General features: G+C 40.2%; 2 protein-coding genes across 2 annotated transcripts; both read left to right on the forward strand.

The window, feature by feature from the left end:
• The first annotated feature begins 2,088 nt into the window (after nt 1-2,088).
• LOC144986713 (chemokine XC receptor 1-like) lies at nt 2,089-4,355 on the forward strand. The gene is made up of 2 exons (XM_078934488.1): nt 2,089-2,143; nt 2,610-4,355. The coding sequence occupies exons 1-2, from the start codon at nt 2,128-2,130 to the stop codon at nt 3,644-3,646; spliced, it is 1,053 nt and encodes a 350-aa protein (XP_078790614.1). The 5' UTR covers nt 2,089-2,127; the 3' UTR covers nt 3,647-4,355.
• Nucleotides 4,356-6,634: 2,279 nt separating this feature from the next.
• Nucleotides 6,635-9,702, forward strand: LOC144986827 (chemokine XC receptor 1-like). The gene has a single exon (XM_078935112.1). The coding sequence runs from the start codon at nt 6,739-6,741 to the stop codon at nt 7,750-7,752; it is 1,014 nt and encodes a 337-aa protein (XP_078791238.1). The 5' UTR covers nt 6,635-6,738; the 3' UTR covers nt 7,753-9,702.
• The last annotated feature ends 5,097 nt before the right edge of the window (nt 9,703-14,799 follow it).

A 14,799-nucleotide genomic window follows, 5' to 3' on the forward strand; every position in this document is an offset into this window, starting at 1 on the left:
CACTGATGTTGTGTGAGAAGGCCTGGCTCTCATTCTCATGTCTCACTCTAATTCATCCCAAAGGTGTTCTGTGGGGTTCAGGTAGGACTCTGTACAGTTCATCCACACCAGATTCTGTCATCCATGTCTTTATGCTTTCTGCTCTGGTGCACAAAGCATGTTGGAAGAAGAAGGGGCCCGCTCCAAACTGTTCCCACAAGGTTGGGTGCATGGAATTGTCCAAAATGTTTTGGTATCCTGAAGCACTCAGAGTATCTTTCACTGGAACTAAGGGGCCCAAGTCCAGACAAAAAAAAGCCCACACCACGCTCGGCATAATGAAGTCCGAAATGTACCGTTGTCCTTGCTACCTCAAGTTCCCGACTTGTCCATCAGATTGTCGAATGGAAAAGCATGATTTGTCTATCCAGAGAAGGCGTCTCCTCTGCTCTGGAGTCCAGTGGCGGCGTGCTTTACACCACTGCATCAACGCTTTGCATTGCACTTGGTGATGTGTGTTTTGGATGCAGCTGCAGACCCATTCCAAGAAGCTCTCTGCGGACTGGACATAGGCTAATCTGAAGGTCACATGATGTTTGGAGATCTGTAGCAATTGACTGCAAAGGTGCAGTGCGATTCATGAACTGTCCCTCTTTTCCCTCTCTCCTCCGGGGCAGTGGGAGTGCTTCCAGATTCCACCTGGGTCATCCGTGCTCCTGTACCTGACGTGTACCTCGTCTCTGGCTCGCCTCTACTACTGCTTCTACACCTGGCTGTGGATCCTGTCTCAGGCTCGACTCGCACCCCCGACTGTCCACCGAACTCCATCAGGATGAAGCTTGTCTGATGGACTTTAAATATGTAGTTGTAGGGTTAGATAAGGCAATTCTCCTCTATGAGTTCTGGTAATCGCCTGTCCGTCCTGGGGGAGGATCCCTCCTTCATGTGGGCACCCCTGAGGTTTCTTCGTTTTTTCCAGAATCTGTTTTTTAGGAGTTTTTTCTTACCGCGAAGGGGGGTCTAAGGGTGGGGATGTCTAGTTTAGTTTAGTCAGTTTGTTAGTTCAATTTAGTATTTTCCTATTGAATTCTATGTATTCATGATCCTTTGATTTTATGTTTTACTTTTCAATTACCGTTACGAAGCCCATCGAGACGACTGTTGTTGTGAATTTGGGCTATACAAATAAAATTGAATTGAATTGAGGAAAGTCGTTGACCTCTTTGCGCTTCAGTATCCGCTGACCCCTCTCCATCAATTTACGTGGTCTACCACTTGGTGGCTGAGTGGCTGTTGTTCCCACACTCTTCCATTGTGTTCTGATAGAGTTGACAGTTGACCGTGGAATATTTAGAAAGTGATGAAATTTTGCCTCTGGATTCATCGCACAGGTGGAGTCCTGTGACAGTTCCACGCTGGAATTCACTGAATTCATGAGAGCGGCCCATTCCTTCACAAATGTTTGTAAAAACAGTCTGCATGCCTGAGTGCTTGATTTTAGACACCTGTAGCAACAGGTGAGCGAATACTTATGGTAATATAGTGTATATGTGTGTATTAGTATCTGAAATGTAAAAGTGTACCTTTTATAGAGGGAACAGGGCTATAGGTGGGTGCACTGGGTGTCATATTTAGGTTAGTCTATGGCATTGGGGTGAGAATTTACAGATATTTTACTTTTTCTTTTCTTCAATTTTTTATCTTGTCCTCTTTTTGCTTTATTTATTTTTTTGCTAAATTAAATGTTATTGCGTTGCATCTTGTCATGTTGTATTGTACTGTGCAGCATCATATTGTATCGTATCATATCAATAAAAAAATCTCCGATTTGTTTCAATTATTTAAAAAATACGTTTCTATTATAACAAATTAATGAGTATAAACCCTTTCTAACGTAGAGTTTTTAATTTGAATTTTTTAAGTTTTTCTTTTTACAAATGAGAATTATTTATTTATTTGTTTGTTTGTTTTGTATTACAAAGTATTCCATGTGGTTTTACGTGTGTATGGTTGTGTTTGGTTTCGCAGATGATGTGAAATCTAAGGCATGGTTTCAATTCTTTTTTTTGGATCAGTATTTAAGGTCATAATCCCATTCTTCAAGGTTTCACACACAGTGTCCTGCCAATCAGACCCTGGAGTGTAAACATGCACAACGCCTCAGGTAAAGCTTGAAGGATTTCTCATGAATCAAACTGAAAGATAAATTAATATTACTATTGTTGATGGTGATTTTTATTCAATTTAATTGTTACGGTAATTACTTTTTGGTATTTATTTAAAATGTTTAGGTTAGAAAGAAGATAATTTTAAAATGATGGTCACTGTATTTGATTCAACTATAACCATAAATCCATCTTTTTTCTAATAATAGCTGTTTTACTTTGCAAAATAAAGAAGGTGGGGTAACTTTAAAGAGCTTATTATAAATTATTTTCATATTTAAACTGGATTGTGGAAGAATAAAACCAGCAAACCAGGTCTTTCCCATATTTTAAAAGGCCTTTATAATTCAAAAAGGATATATGCGGCTGGATGTAGTGATGCAGAAGAAGCTCAAAGTGTTATATTCAATAATCCAAAGTCATTTTGTTTTATTTAACCATTTAATCACCCTTTTTTTAATTTAGAATTTCATCTTGCTGGAGGATTGAACTCAACTGAAACCATGACAACGTTTGATTATGTTTATGATTACCCCTCTGAGGAGTGCAACAGGACAGAAGTCTTTGAGTTCGCAGCCATCTCCACATCCGTGTTCTTCTCAATCGTGGTTGTCCTGAGCCTGCTTGGAAACATCCTGGTCCTTGTGATTCTGGTCAATTATGAGAACATCAGATCGGTCACCAACACCCTGATCCTGAACCTGGCAGTTTCAGATCTCTTGTTCACCGCAAGTTTGCCTTTCTGGATCTATTATCACCTTCACGGATGGACTTTCGGCAAACCGACGTGCAAACTGGTGAACTGGGTCTTCTTCACTGGTTTTTGCAGCAGCAGCATCCTCCTTGTCCTGATGACTGTTCACCGCTACGTGGCCGTCATGAATCCTCTGTCTAACATCGTGTCCGCCGCAGGTTTTCCCAGCGTTGTGGTGACTGTGATTGTGTGGGTTGTGAGTATACTGATAGCTAGTCCAAGCTTCGTCTACTCCAATGTGACTGATCATGAAAATTTTAAGATTTGCTTTTATGAAAACCAAGATGCGAAGTTGTGGATATTCTATCAACAAAATGCTTTTTTCGTTGTGTGTTCATTGGTATTTATTTTCTGCTATTCTAAGATCCTGTGGAAACTAAAGGGTAGTACCGTCCAAAAACGAAATAATCGAACTTTGAAGCTCATCTTCATCCTAGTGGTTGTGTTTTTCCTTGAGTGGGCACCTTACAATTACGTCATCTTTCAGATGTCTCTAGATGTTATAAACAAGAACAGTGGACACGAATGTGACTCCAGGACCAGACTAGACTACGCCTTTTTCATCAGCAGGATGCTCGCCTTTTCCCACTGCTGCCTCAACCCTGTGTTTTATGTTCTCGTCGGCATCAAATTCAAAAGCCATCTGAAGAAGATGGTGAAGATCTGTTCCAGCGATCGCAACAGCATCCCGAACCGACGCAGCCGACTCACCATCATGTCAGTAACAAGCGAAGAGTTGTCCATGTAGTTTATCCTGAAACGGTCTTTGGAGCGTCCTCTTCTGGAGAAAACATAATCCATGATGGGAAACTACTGAACTAGAAAATTCTTTCATACGCCATGATTGTGCTGCATTTTTTCAGTCTGCAAAGACATTAATTACTCTTTCCATCTTCATTTTCAATAAATACCAGAACCTTGGAGTTTATAACTTGACAGTAAAGGTGTAAAGTTATTCAATTTAATCATAAGCTACTGTAAGACCTCCTTTAAAAAAAGGGGTGAAGGTGAAAAAACCTTTTTTGTAATTCATATATCATGTCATTTGCTTGTTTTAATTAAATTGATGTTAATAGTGTAATAATGCTTTCTGAAGATATTCCATAAGCCCTCTATCTATGTTGCTTGACATTGTTAATACTTATAGACTGGTAATGTGTAAATATCTCTTAAAAAGACATTAAGAATAAGGTAACATGTAAAAAAGTTACATAAAGGTCAATAGGTGTTGTATTATTTAAAGTCACCCCCTTTCAAGCAATTAATCAGATTTGATTTAATGGATTCAGTCTTTTATTGGTGTGTGATAATTGGTGGATGTCGGATTTTATACATTATGTGAATATATCTTTTATGTTTTCTTTATTTTACAATCAACTTGTGATCTCATATGAATATATGCATATTATTTTTACCTTCTTGCTTAAAATTAAACAATAAACCAAACCAATCTTCAATTCAATGTAATTCAGTGCATCCTTTCCTCTCACATGATTCCATATTAATCCATACATTAAAGATCCTATTGTTGTGATAGGATACAGGCGAATTGTTTTACAAAAACTACTACAGTGTTGATTTGTTTATCTGGCATTTAAAACCATCTTTGAAAAAGGCTTTTAACAGAAAAACTTATCTTCTTTTTTCTTACCAACTTTTTTTATTTTAAGCTATAAAAACAACATTTCTTGGGTCTTTGAGACTGCTTTGTTCTTTGTGGTATTAATTTATTTACAGATTGTAGTTCTGTGAAAAAGAATGTTATCACCTGTTTAGTGAACACAACACACATCCCTCACTGTGGTTCACCTTCAGTCAATTGGAATTGACCTGACTTGTTGGAAGTCAGCTTGTGATTGGCCGTCCTTTTGTTTACATCCCACTTCAACAGTAGAGAACAAGCAGGAAGAGAAAGTAAAGTTTAACAGAAACTGCTTATTTACTTCCAGATAATTTTTTTTTTTTACCTTTTTACCAACACAATCGCTTGTATTTGTAGTTTTCAACCAATCCTGCTATTTCTCTCTAGTGCTCAATCGAATTTTCTTAAAATAAAATGTCAAACGTAATCATATATAATCAGTCTCATGCATGCAGTTACAGCTCTCTTCGTCCCCTGTATAAAGCGTATGGCCCGCGACAATCACACAAACGCTCGTGAGAGCTTTACATCTTTACATCATAGCAGTTGATGGGGCGAAGCTGCAAAGCATGTCAGGGTTACACATCATTCCTAGAAAGTATATTTCTGATCTTAGCAATATTCCGCAGGTGAAAAAAGGCAGTTCTACACAGCTGAGATATGTGAGCCTTAAATGATAAATCCTGGTCAAATAAAACCCCAAGGTTTCTAACTGTGGAATTGGGGGCTTTACTTACGCCATCCAGGGAGACTATCTGAGCAGACAGAGTATCTCTGAGGTTTATAGGACCTAGTATAATGACCTAAGTTTTTTCTGGGTTCAAGAGGAGGTAATTAATTGTCATCCAGGTCTTGATGTCTCTGATGCAGGCGTTCAGTTTCTCTATATTGTCATTCTGGTCAGGTTTCATGGATAAATACAACTGCGTATCGTCGGCATACCCGATTATGTTTCCAAGGGGTAGCATGTAAAGCATAAATAGGATGAGTCCTAAAACTGAGCCCTGTGGGACTCCATATTTAACTCGAGTGCACTGAGAGGAATGTCCATTTACACTAACGAACTGATATCTATCGGATAAATAGGATTTAAACCACTGGAGGGCAGATCCTCTGATCCCTATGTCATGCTCCAACCTTTGGAGTTAAATACTGTGGTCAATAGTGTCAAAGGCTGCACTGAGGTCTAACAGGACCAGAATAGAAAGTAGTCCCTTTTCTGAGGCCAATAACAAGTCATTAGAGACTCTAAAGAGACTAGTGCAGTTTCCGTGCTGTGGTGAGGTCTAAAAAAATAAAACTGAAAGTCTTCAAAGTGGCTGTTGTCCTGTAGGTGGCAGTAAAGCTGCTTAACTACAACTCTTTCTAGGATTTTAGAAATAAAGGGGAGGTTTGATATTTGTCTATAGTTGGCCAAGTTGCTAGGATCCAAACTGGGCTTTTTCAGAAGAGGTTTATCAACTGCATATTTAAAAGACTGTGGCACGTAACCTAACACATAACATAAAACAGGATCTTGATGGCTAAAGCCTCTGTATGCCTCCAACTATACTTTAACAAATTATGGGAACCACAAGCAGTCCTGCATTTAGTGGGTGAAGTTTTCTGTTTGGGTAGTAAGGGACTATGAAGTCTTAAAAATAGGACGGGGTCATACCATGTAAGGCCTTATAGGTAAGCAGGAGGATTTTAAACTTGATTCTAAAATCAACTGGGATCCAGTGAAGTGAAACTAACACAGGAGTGATGTGATCTCTTCTGCTAGTTCTGAACAAGCTGGAGACTCCTTAAGGAACTCTTAGGACACGCTGCTAACAAAGAGTTACAGTAATCCAGTCTAGACGTGACAAATGCATGCATGAGTTTTTCAGCATCAGTTCAGTTTAATGTTATTTAGTTAGGCAATTAATTTTAAAACAATTTAAAAGGATTTTATAAATGGCCTAAATTATTCATCCTTATGCGAAAAAGAACATAAACGGTTTCTTCGTACTTTGTGAAATAAACTACACATCAGATATAGCTTAGGTTTTGCAAGCAGAATTTCTGAGTAATTCGGTGATTTAGGTTCTGCTTTTTTTCCCTCCTTTAAAATGTCTCAGAAAAAACAGAAGTTACTTTTGTGAGCTGTGCTGGGGAAAGGAAGCAGATCTCCTGAACTGTTTTGGAGCTTTTTCTTTTTACTCAGCAGACTGACAATGGAGGAGAATCGCACTGTGTACGAAAATGACGACTATCCCTATCTGTGCGAGTTAAATGACGTTTCCACCGTCAAGGGAACCGTCTTCGCTCTGATCTTCATCATCAGCATCCTCAGCAACGCTCTTCTCATCGTGGCCCTCCTGCTCTATGAAAACTGGAAAAACGTGACAACCATCTTCATCATGAACCTGGCCGTCGCCGACCTGATCTTCACCACAACGCTCCCGTTCTGGGCCGTCTATCACTTACATCACTGGGTCTTTGGGGACTTTCTCTGCCAATGTATGACGGCGCTGTACTTCATCAGTGTGTACAGCAGCGTCCTCATATTGACCGCCTTGAGCGTGGACCGCCTCGTTCTGGTGATCAAAAAGCCGACGGACAGTTTCAGGAGGAAGTATGTGCTGGGTACCTGTGCAGCAGCGTGGCTCATCGGAATCATTGCATCCTCAACTAATGCCATCAAAGTAGAGGTGACTGAATATGAGGGATCTTACTATTGTGAACCCTCCCATTATGTTGATTTGGGTTATTATGCTGAAATATCCCTGCTTTTTTTATTACCATTCATAATCACTGTTTTCTGCTATACTGGCATAATCGTGGCGGTTTTAAGGACAACCGTAAGAAGAAAGTTCAGGAGTGTGTCTGTGATGTTCTGCATCGTCACGGTCTTCTTCTTCTGCTGGGGACCCTACAACATTGCTCTTATCGTTGGGCATGTGTATGAACCCACAGAGTGTTGGAAGCAGGAAAGACAGGAAGTCATCCTAGGCGTCTGTCAGATCCTTGCCTTCTCTCACTGCTGCATGAACCCCCTGCTCTACATGCTCTCACAAAAGATGAGAAAGCATCTCTACCGGCTGTGCCGCTGCGAGACGAGGCAGAGGAAGAACCCGGAGAGAGGCGGTCAAACCACTTCTGTTGTTCAGAATGCCTTTTACTTAACGACCAACTCTGCTGTCAACAGAACGGACGATGAAAGCAGAAATGTAACAACACTTCAGTGAAGGTTCCGGTTCCGGGTTACACAGCAGGACACGTGGCGTGCCTCTCTGCGAATACAACTATCTTCAAATTACTTAAAAGGTTGATTTTCCCCAAAAAAGAGAGCTGACCATGCCCCCGAAGAAACCCCAGTAATACGAAGACCTCAAAAAGACTCTTGACATTATTCAAGAAACGCTGAAAAGTTTTATGGATCAAGTGTCGGCTAAGCTAACGCCACTTTGGGAAATGATGGAAGAGTTCCGAAGATTTCGGGCTCAAAACGAGCAGCGAGAAAACCGGGTCGAGATTCTGGAGAAAAGACTGGACGATGTGGATCAGCAAGTAAGGATGAATAATGTCATTCTCACTGGAGTACCAATCAAGCCTCGAGCGAAGCTGAATGCAGCAGGAGCTAGCACTGCTAATGCTAGCGCTTGCGTAGCTAGCGGTGCTAATACGGAGATCGGTGCAGTGTCTTTGGAGCAGCAAATACATTCATTTCTCACATCTAAAGGGATTTCCCTGGATCTCAATACCATCGAGACCTGCCACCTGCTCCCCAGGAGAAAGGAGACGGATAAACCAGCGATCCTCATCAGGTTTGTGAATCACAAACACAAGTTAGCTTTGATGACCCAAAGAAAACACCTGAAAGGTTCGGCTGCTTATCTGAACGACCATCTGACCAGAAGGAATGCTGAAATCTCAAACATGCACGGCTTCTCAGGAAGCGTAAGCAGATTGAGAACACTTGGGTTAAAGGCTGCAGGATTTACGTCAAACCGCTCGGTCCAGAGGACCGATCCAAGGTTCTGGTTGTGAACACCATGAAAGACTTTGAAAAGTGTTTAATCACGGTCGTCTGAAACAACATGGAGTAATAAACCAAAGAGCCAAATAATTTCAAGAAATATGACACGTGAATTCATCACTTTCTCTGTATGTCTGACGTCACCTGAATAACAGCAGAGTTCTGACATGCAGACAACTTGACCTCAACTTTCACCGTCGCTGATATCAGCTGAAGAAGGATATGGACCTGAATCTAATGTCTGCAGAGATAACATGGAAGAGAACTATTAACTCTGTTTAAACCCAGAAGAACGGCTGTTATCAGTAAAAGAAGAAATACCAACCTTGGACAATCGACAGTTATGGACCCTTTTTACTTTTCCCCTACAACATTACTTTATTATAAAAAAATAAAATAAAAATACAAAAAAATATTAAAAAAAGTAAAACAAATGATTAATCACTTATTGAAAATTGTTAAATTGGTTGACTTTTAATGATATTACTTCACTTTCTCCAAAAATTGATAAATTGATTCAAAAATCTTTCCTAATGTAGCAATTTTGTACATGTTTTTAACTTTTGATACTTGATGAAATTTTGCTATGAAAATTCCTGAAACAGTGTTGTGTCTACTTTACTGATATAGTATTATGTTTTATTCATATGAATGGCTTTTATAAGTAACATAATCTGCATATATTTAAGATGACTGATCTGCATTTGCCATGTTGATTTCTAAAATAGTTATTTTTGACGTAATACTTAAGTAATTCATCTTTGTCATGTGCTTTATTGATATCTTATGATTTTTAATTCTGTCTGATAAAAACTGGGAACCGGATATTGATAAATCATGTATTAAAATGGTTATAGTATAACAGGGTGGGATTATATAAGTTCGCTTCCTTCCACTCCCTTTCAAGCAATATTTATTAGTATGTCTAATTATACTAAGTTTGATTAGTTACTGTATGAATGTATAACTGATGATTATATTGCTGTTGTGTATTATTTCTACTTAATTGCTTGAAATAAACCATTTCAAATCAAATCAAAAATAAAAAAATCTGAGGGCTTCACCTGCTTTTATTTTTTATGTTTTTAATTGATCCACAATGCGTGTCACACAGCCACTATGCACATTTTGCACTTATTGTATGGATGACAATTGGTCATATGTGAATACACGTGAAAAAAGTGAGAAACGTTGTGGTCTTTTTGTGGAATTCTTAAGTGATTTGTGCATCAATTATGTGATTTTACCTTGAAATGTGCGGCGTATACACAACATAAAAGTTATACATCACAAATTTAAGGAAAATGTTTAAATGAAACTATGTAAAATAGGCATACATGGTATAATTCTTCAATTTTGAAAAGCTTAAAACGTAATTAAGGTAAAGACCTGTCTGCCAAAACCCCATCTCCACACATCGACGAATGACGAACGCAAGACACACTTATAAATGAGGTGTATCATGCATTTACAAACAGATGGCGGCACAGCTGCCGAACACTGGCGCCAACCTTCCACTATAGGTTGGCTTGTTTGTTTGTTTGTTTTTGTTTTACAAATGATCTTTCATGTACTGGTAGTTTTCAGGCGTATTTGGTTTCGTAGATGATTTTTTTTGGATTAGTATTTAAGATCATAATCCCATTCTTCAAGGTTTCACACACGGTGTCCTGCCAATCAGACCCTGTAGTGTAAACATGCACAACCCCTCAGGTAAAGTTTGAAGGGTTTTTCATAAATCAAACTGAAAGAAAAATTAATATTACTATTGTTGATGGTGATTTTTAAACAATGTCATTGTAATTGAAAATCATTTTTTGTATTTAATTAAAATCATTAGGTTAAAAAGAAGATAATTTTAAAATGATGTATAACTATAAACAACTATAACTATAAATTCATCTTTTTTTCTGATAATAGCTGTGTTACTTTGATAAATAAAGAAGGTGGGGTCACTTTAGAGAGCCTGTTTCAACTTACTTGTATATTTAAACTGGATTGTGGAAGAACAAAACCAGCAAACCAGGTCTTTCCCATATTATGGCCCCCTACTATTTAACCCTTGTGCTATCCTATGACCCCCCTTACATTGACGTGTTATTCTTACCCTGAAAAAGGTGGATAAAGGTGAAGAGGATTTCATGTAATCCACGGACACCAGTGAAGATCACAAATTATTGAAGAACACAGGTTCAGCGCACTGTCTTGTGTGGTCCGTTTTAAAGTTTGAACATTTATGAAAAATATTTAAAAGTATTTTTTCAGTACGACACCTCTTCTACTTGGCATAATTACTGTAATCAACATATAATATGAAATGGTTCATCACAAAATTTTGCAACCACCCCCTGCATGTTTATATCACATGTATACTGTTTGGGTCAATGTGACCCAACAGTCAAACTGGAGGTACAAGGATGTCTAATTATTATTGGTATTTTTTTTTGCAGCTGTGAGACATATTTCACCCCAATCACACACACATAGACACACACACACACCCACACCCACACACCTACACACACACACACACACACAGGTGCATAAGTGTTGTGACCTTTGACAGGAACCATTTATGTTCTTGTTGGAAAACTAAACCCAGATTCAGTGGACACTCAACAGGGGAGGGGCAAGATATACACTGACCAAAAAATATAAACGCAACACTTTTGTTATTGCACCCATTTTTTATGGTATGAACTCAAAGATGTGAAACATTTTCCACATACACAAAATAACCAGTTCTCTGAAATATTGTTCATAAATCTGTCTAAATCTGTGATAGTGAGCACTTCTCCTTTGCCAAAACAATCCATCCCACCTCACAGGTGTGCCATATCAAGATGCTGATTAGACAGCATGATTATTGCACAGGTGTGCCTTAGACTGGCCACAGGAAAAGGCCACTCTGAAATAAAACCCAGAACACCCTCCACAGGATACCACGGGGGAGGCGGTCCAACGCCTTGTCCAAATCCACAAAACACAAATGGACTGGATAAGCGAACTCCCACAATCCCTCCAACACCCTAGAGAGGGTGTTAAGGTAGTCCACCGTTCCACAGACCGGGACAGAAACCGCACTGTTGTTCCTGAATCTGAGGTTTGACTACTTTTGAAAGAGCAAAATATAATATACAATAGTTTTACATAATGTTAAAACATAATCTTGAAATTTTGTTTTACATACATGCACTGTGAACCAGAAAAAAACAAAATCACAATACAACAGACAAGCAATAGTAATATGAAGTTGTGTGTGTGTCTGTACATCTACACAAGAGTGAAATGTCATCACACTGTGCTTTGCGAAAATTAATTTTGTACATTTCCCACCCAATCACACACTGAAGGAGGAGGGTTTGGAGAAGAGACAGAGGGAGCTTGTTAGGAATAATTAGAAATAGAATAGTTAGAAACTGCCTTTAACTTTTATTACACTAATGGCTAAACTTAATTCACTGAGCATGTATTGTCATCTCAAAATTATATTACATTTGAAGAAAGCACAGCCAAACTATTGTTCTAACAGTTTCTTCCCATACTCCCTCTTTTCTGTGCATGTTTTCTGCTGAGCAGGCCTCAGACTTATCTTCACTTTAGCCTTGGAGCTTCTCTCCACCAGTAACCTGTGGGCGTGATTTTCACACGAGGCCCATCGGACCATCTTCTGAATATGCAAATGCAGGGTTTTTATACCAAAGCCCATCCCTGAGCTCGTTGGTTCGGACTTTGAATGTACCATGTTCATGTCTGTCCCCTTCGTGTTTGTGCGAAGTAAAACCTCCACAAAAGCTAAGTTTTGTCTCTGAGTCGTTATTCATTATTTCTGTGTGTAAGAAACTGACGGGGTTACGAACTAAAATTTAATACAGTCCTTTCTAGAAAATCCAGTTTCCTCACATTTGGTCCTTCTGAGCCGGCCGGCACGCCTTGGACATCGCTGGAGCCCCTGGGGGGGGTTGCCCGAAAACCGAGCTCGGTCTGAGATCACAGCCTCAGCATTGAAACATCCGCCTTCAGGATCGGCGGCCCTCGCCCTTGGATCCAGTTGTGCCCTCGGCGTCGTCGGACCCTCATCAAATAGCGACGTTCATTGCTTGAAGTGAGTACGCCACACAGAAAGTCTGTCCTCTCTTTACTTGTTAGGGCCTTATGTTGACTGTGTCTGTGTCTTTGTGTGTGCATGCATCAATGTTGGGGGAAGAATAGAGAAACGGCTGCAGTCCGCTGCGCGAGCACGCTGAACAGAGCACCGCTTGCAGGCCCCGCTTGCAGGCAAGGTGCTGCGCGTGCACGAGTCATCTTGCGCAGACGGGACAAGTGTGGTTCGGCTCGCGAGGCCGTCATTGTAGCCGCCTTCCTTCCGCGGAGGAATGGCAGAATAGGGATGGAAGTGTAGGCATAAGTGTAGGGAAATAAGTCCTCCAGGGAAGGAGAAGAAGTGTAGGGACGTCAGTGTAGGCCGGAAGTGTAGGCATAAGTGTAGGTGCAGCCGCGGCGAGTGAAGCCGAAGAAATAGAGCCTTGGGATGGCTGAATATGACTTTTGAGACGAAACGGAGCTCCGGGGAAAATGTGTGTGTGTAACGCTTTTATGTCTCTCTGTCTGTGTCTGAGTTTGCCCTTTTTCGACAGCCTCTGTGGTGTGTGCTCACTTTGAGTAATGACTCATTATAAAACAAAAATAGTGACTCAGTTGACAAATAATTAGGCTTCTTTTCTGATTCTCCAAGCTTTTTCTGCTGATTAGATTCAGCGCTGGAGAATCCATAAAAAGGGTTACTTGGGTGGGAACTCTGGTTTGTGATTGAAATTGAGAAGCTGGTTCTCAGGACAGCTACGTCCGCAAAGACTATCTTTGTAGAAGCCTGACGTAGTCTATGATTTCCTGAGAGCGTTTGTGGCTGATCGTCGATCAAAAACCTCAAAAAGATGGGTGGGACTCATTCGTAAAATCTAACAAAGACAGTAAGAAAGAACATTGATCAGGTCCAGAAAGCTTTTCATAAAGTTTGGAAGTATATGGAAAGTCAGGATCAGACATTAATAAAGTATTTGGATAAATGGGTTAAAGATTCTGGATTTCATAGAAAGTTAAGCAGATCAGAGTGCAGGACAGAGCAGGAGGAGGGGGAGCAGCTTCACAGATCAGAGTGCGCGTGCCCGAGCCTGCAGACAGGCTGATGAGGACTCGCAGAAAGTGATTTCTCCGTTGTAAGCAGGTGTAACAGCTTTCTCTGCTCTCCGAATAATGATAGGACGTGTTTTATTGTGTATTTTGGTGTTTAGAACATGGACTAGGGTAGATGTTCAGAAAAAGCAATAGAAAGTATCATTTCTTAGAAAGCAGATGTGGATCATTTTGTGGAGGACACACCTCCCTCTTGTATAAACATGATCAGACTCGGATGGCTGGTGCAGCCTTCCCTTTTTTTAGTTCACTCTCCCCTGCTCATAAAAAGTTTGATTGCAGCCTTCTGACCCCACTAATCAGGTCCCTGCATTTCTGCTTGTAAATCTGGATTGACCCCTTAAAAGCATTCCTGAGGATCTGTGGTTCACACACTCGCCTCACATTTTTTTTTTCTTTGGACATGTCTGCTAATCTTTCTAAGTTTTAACTCTCAGGGCAATAAGTGTGGTAAGACTAAACTCCAGCTGGCCCAAACACAGGTTAAATTTTGTGGGACATTTAGTTTCTGTTTCTAGCAAAATTATTTCTCTCCTTGGACCTCACCGCCTTATCTGATCAGCCCCCCACCTTCACTCACTTGCTGTAAGCTGCAGCTGCTTGCCCGGCTGATAGTTGAAACAACGTGACCTGTGATTCTCTTGTGCCAATTCTCCAGAATCACATGCAGTATGCTCCACTCCCTTCCGTCCAAGCATTACCATTAGTCAAACTGTTATCAGCCTGTTCATGGTGCTGTTAAAATGAGACGCAGTTCTTGTCTGTTTCACTTTCAATGTGTTTTTTCACAATTTTTATTTTTTAATTTTTATTTATTTTATTTTTTTTCCTGATTTTTTTTTCTACTCTCATGCCTGGCTCTAATAAAACTATTGATGATTTACATGATTGTTTGAAGAAAGCTGTGAGAACAAAGGAACGCATTGAGTCTGCCTCCAGCTCTCTCCTCCCCACAGACTCTGCATCCTGACCAGAAGGCCTCCGTCGGTGACCTGCTTTACTTGAAGGCCATTCAACGGACTGATTGGTCACACCCGAGGTGGACAGGACCCTTCAAGGTTCT

The sequence above is a fragment of the Oryzias latipes genome, chromosome 17 (assembly GCF_053564925.1).
Source record: "Oryzias latipes strain Hd-rR chromosome 17, Olatipes_Hd-rR_3.1".
NCBI lineage: Eukaryota > Metazoa > Chordata > Actinopteri > Beloniformes > Adrianichthyidae > Oryzias > Oryzias latipes.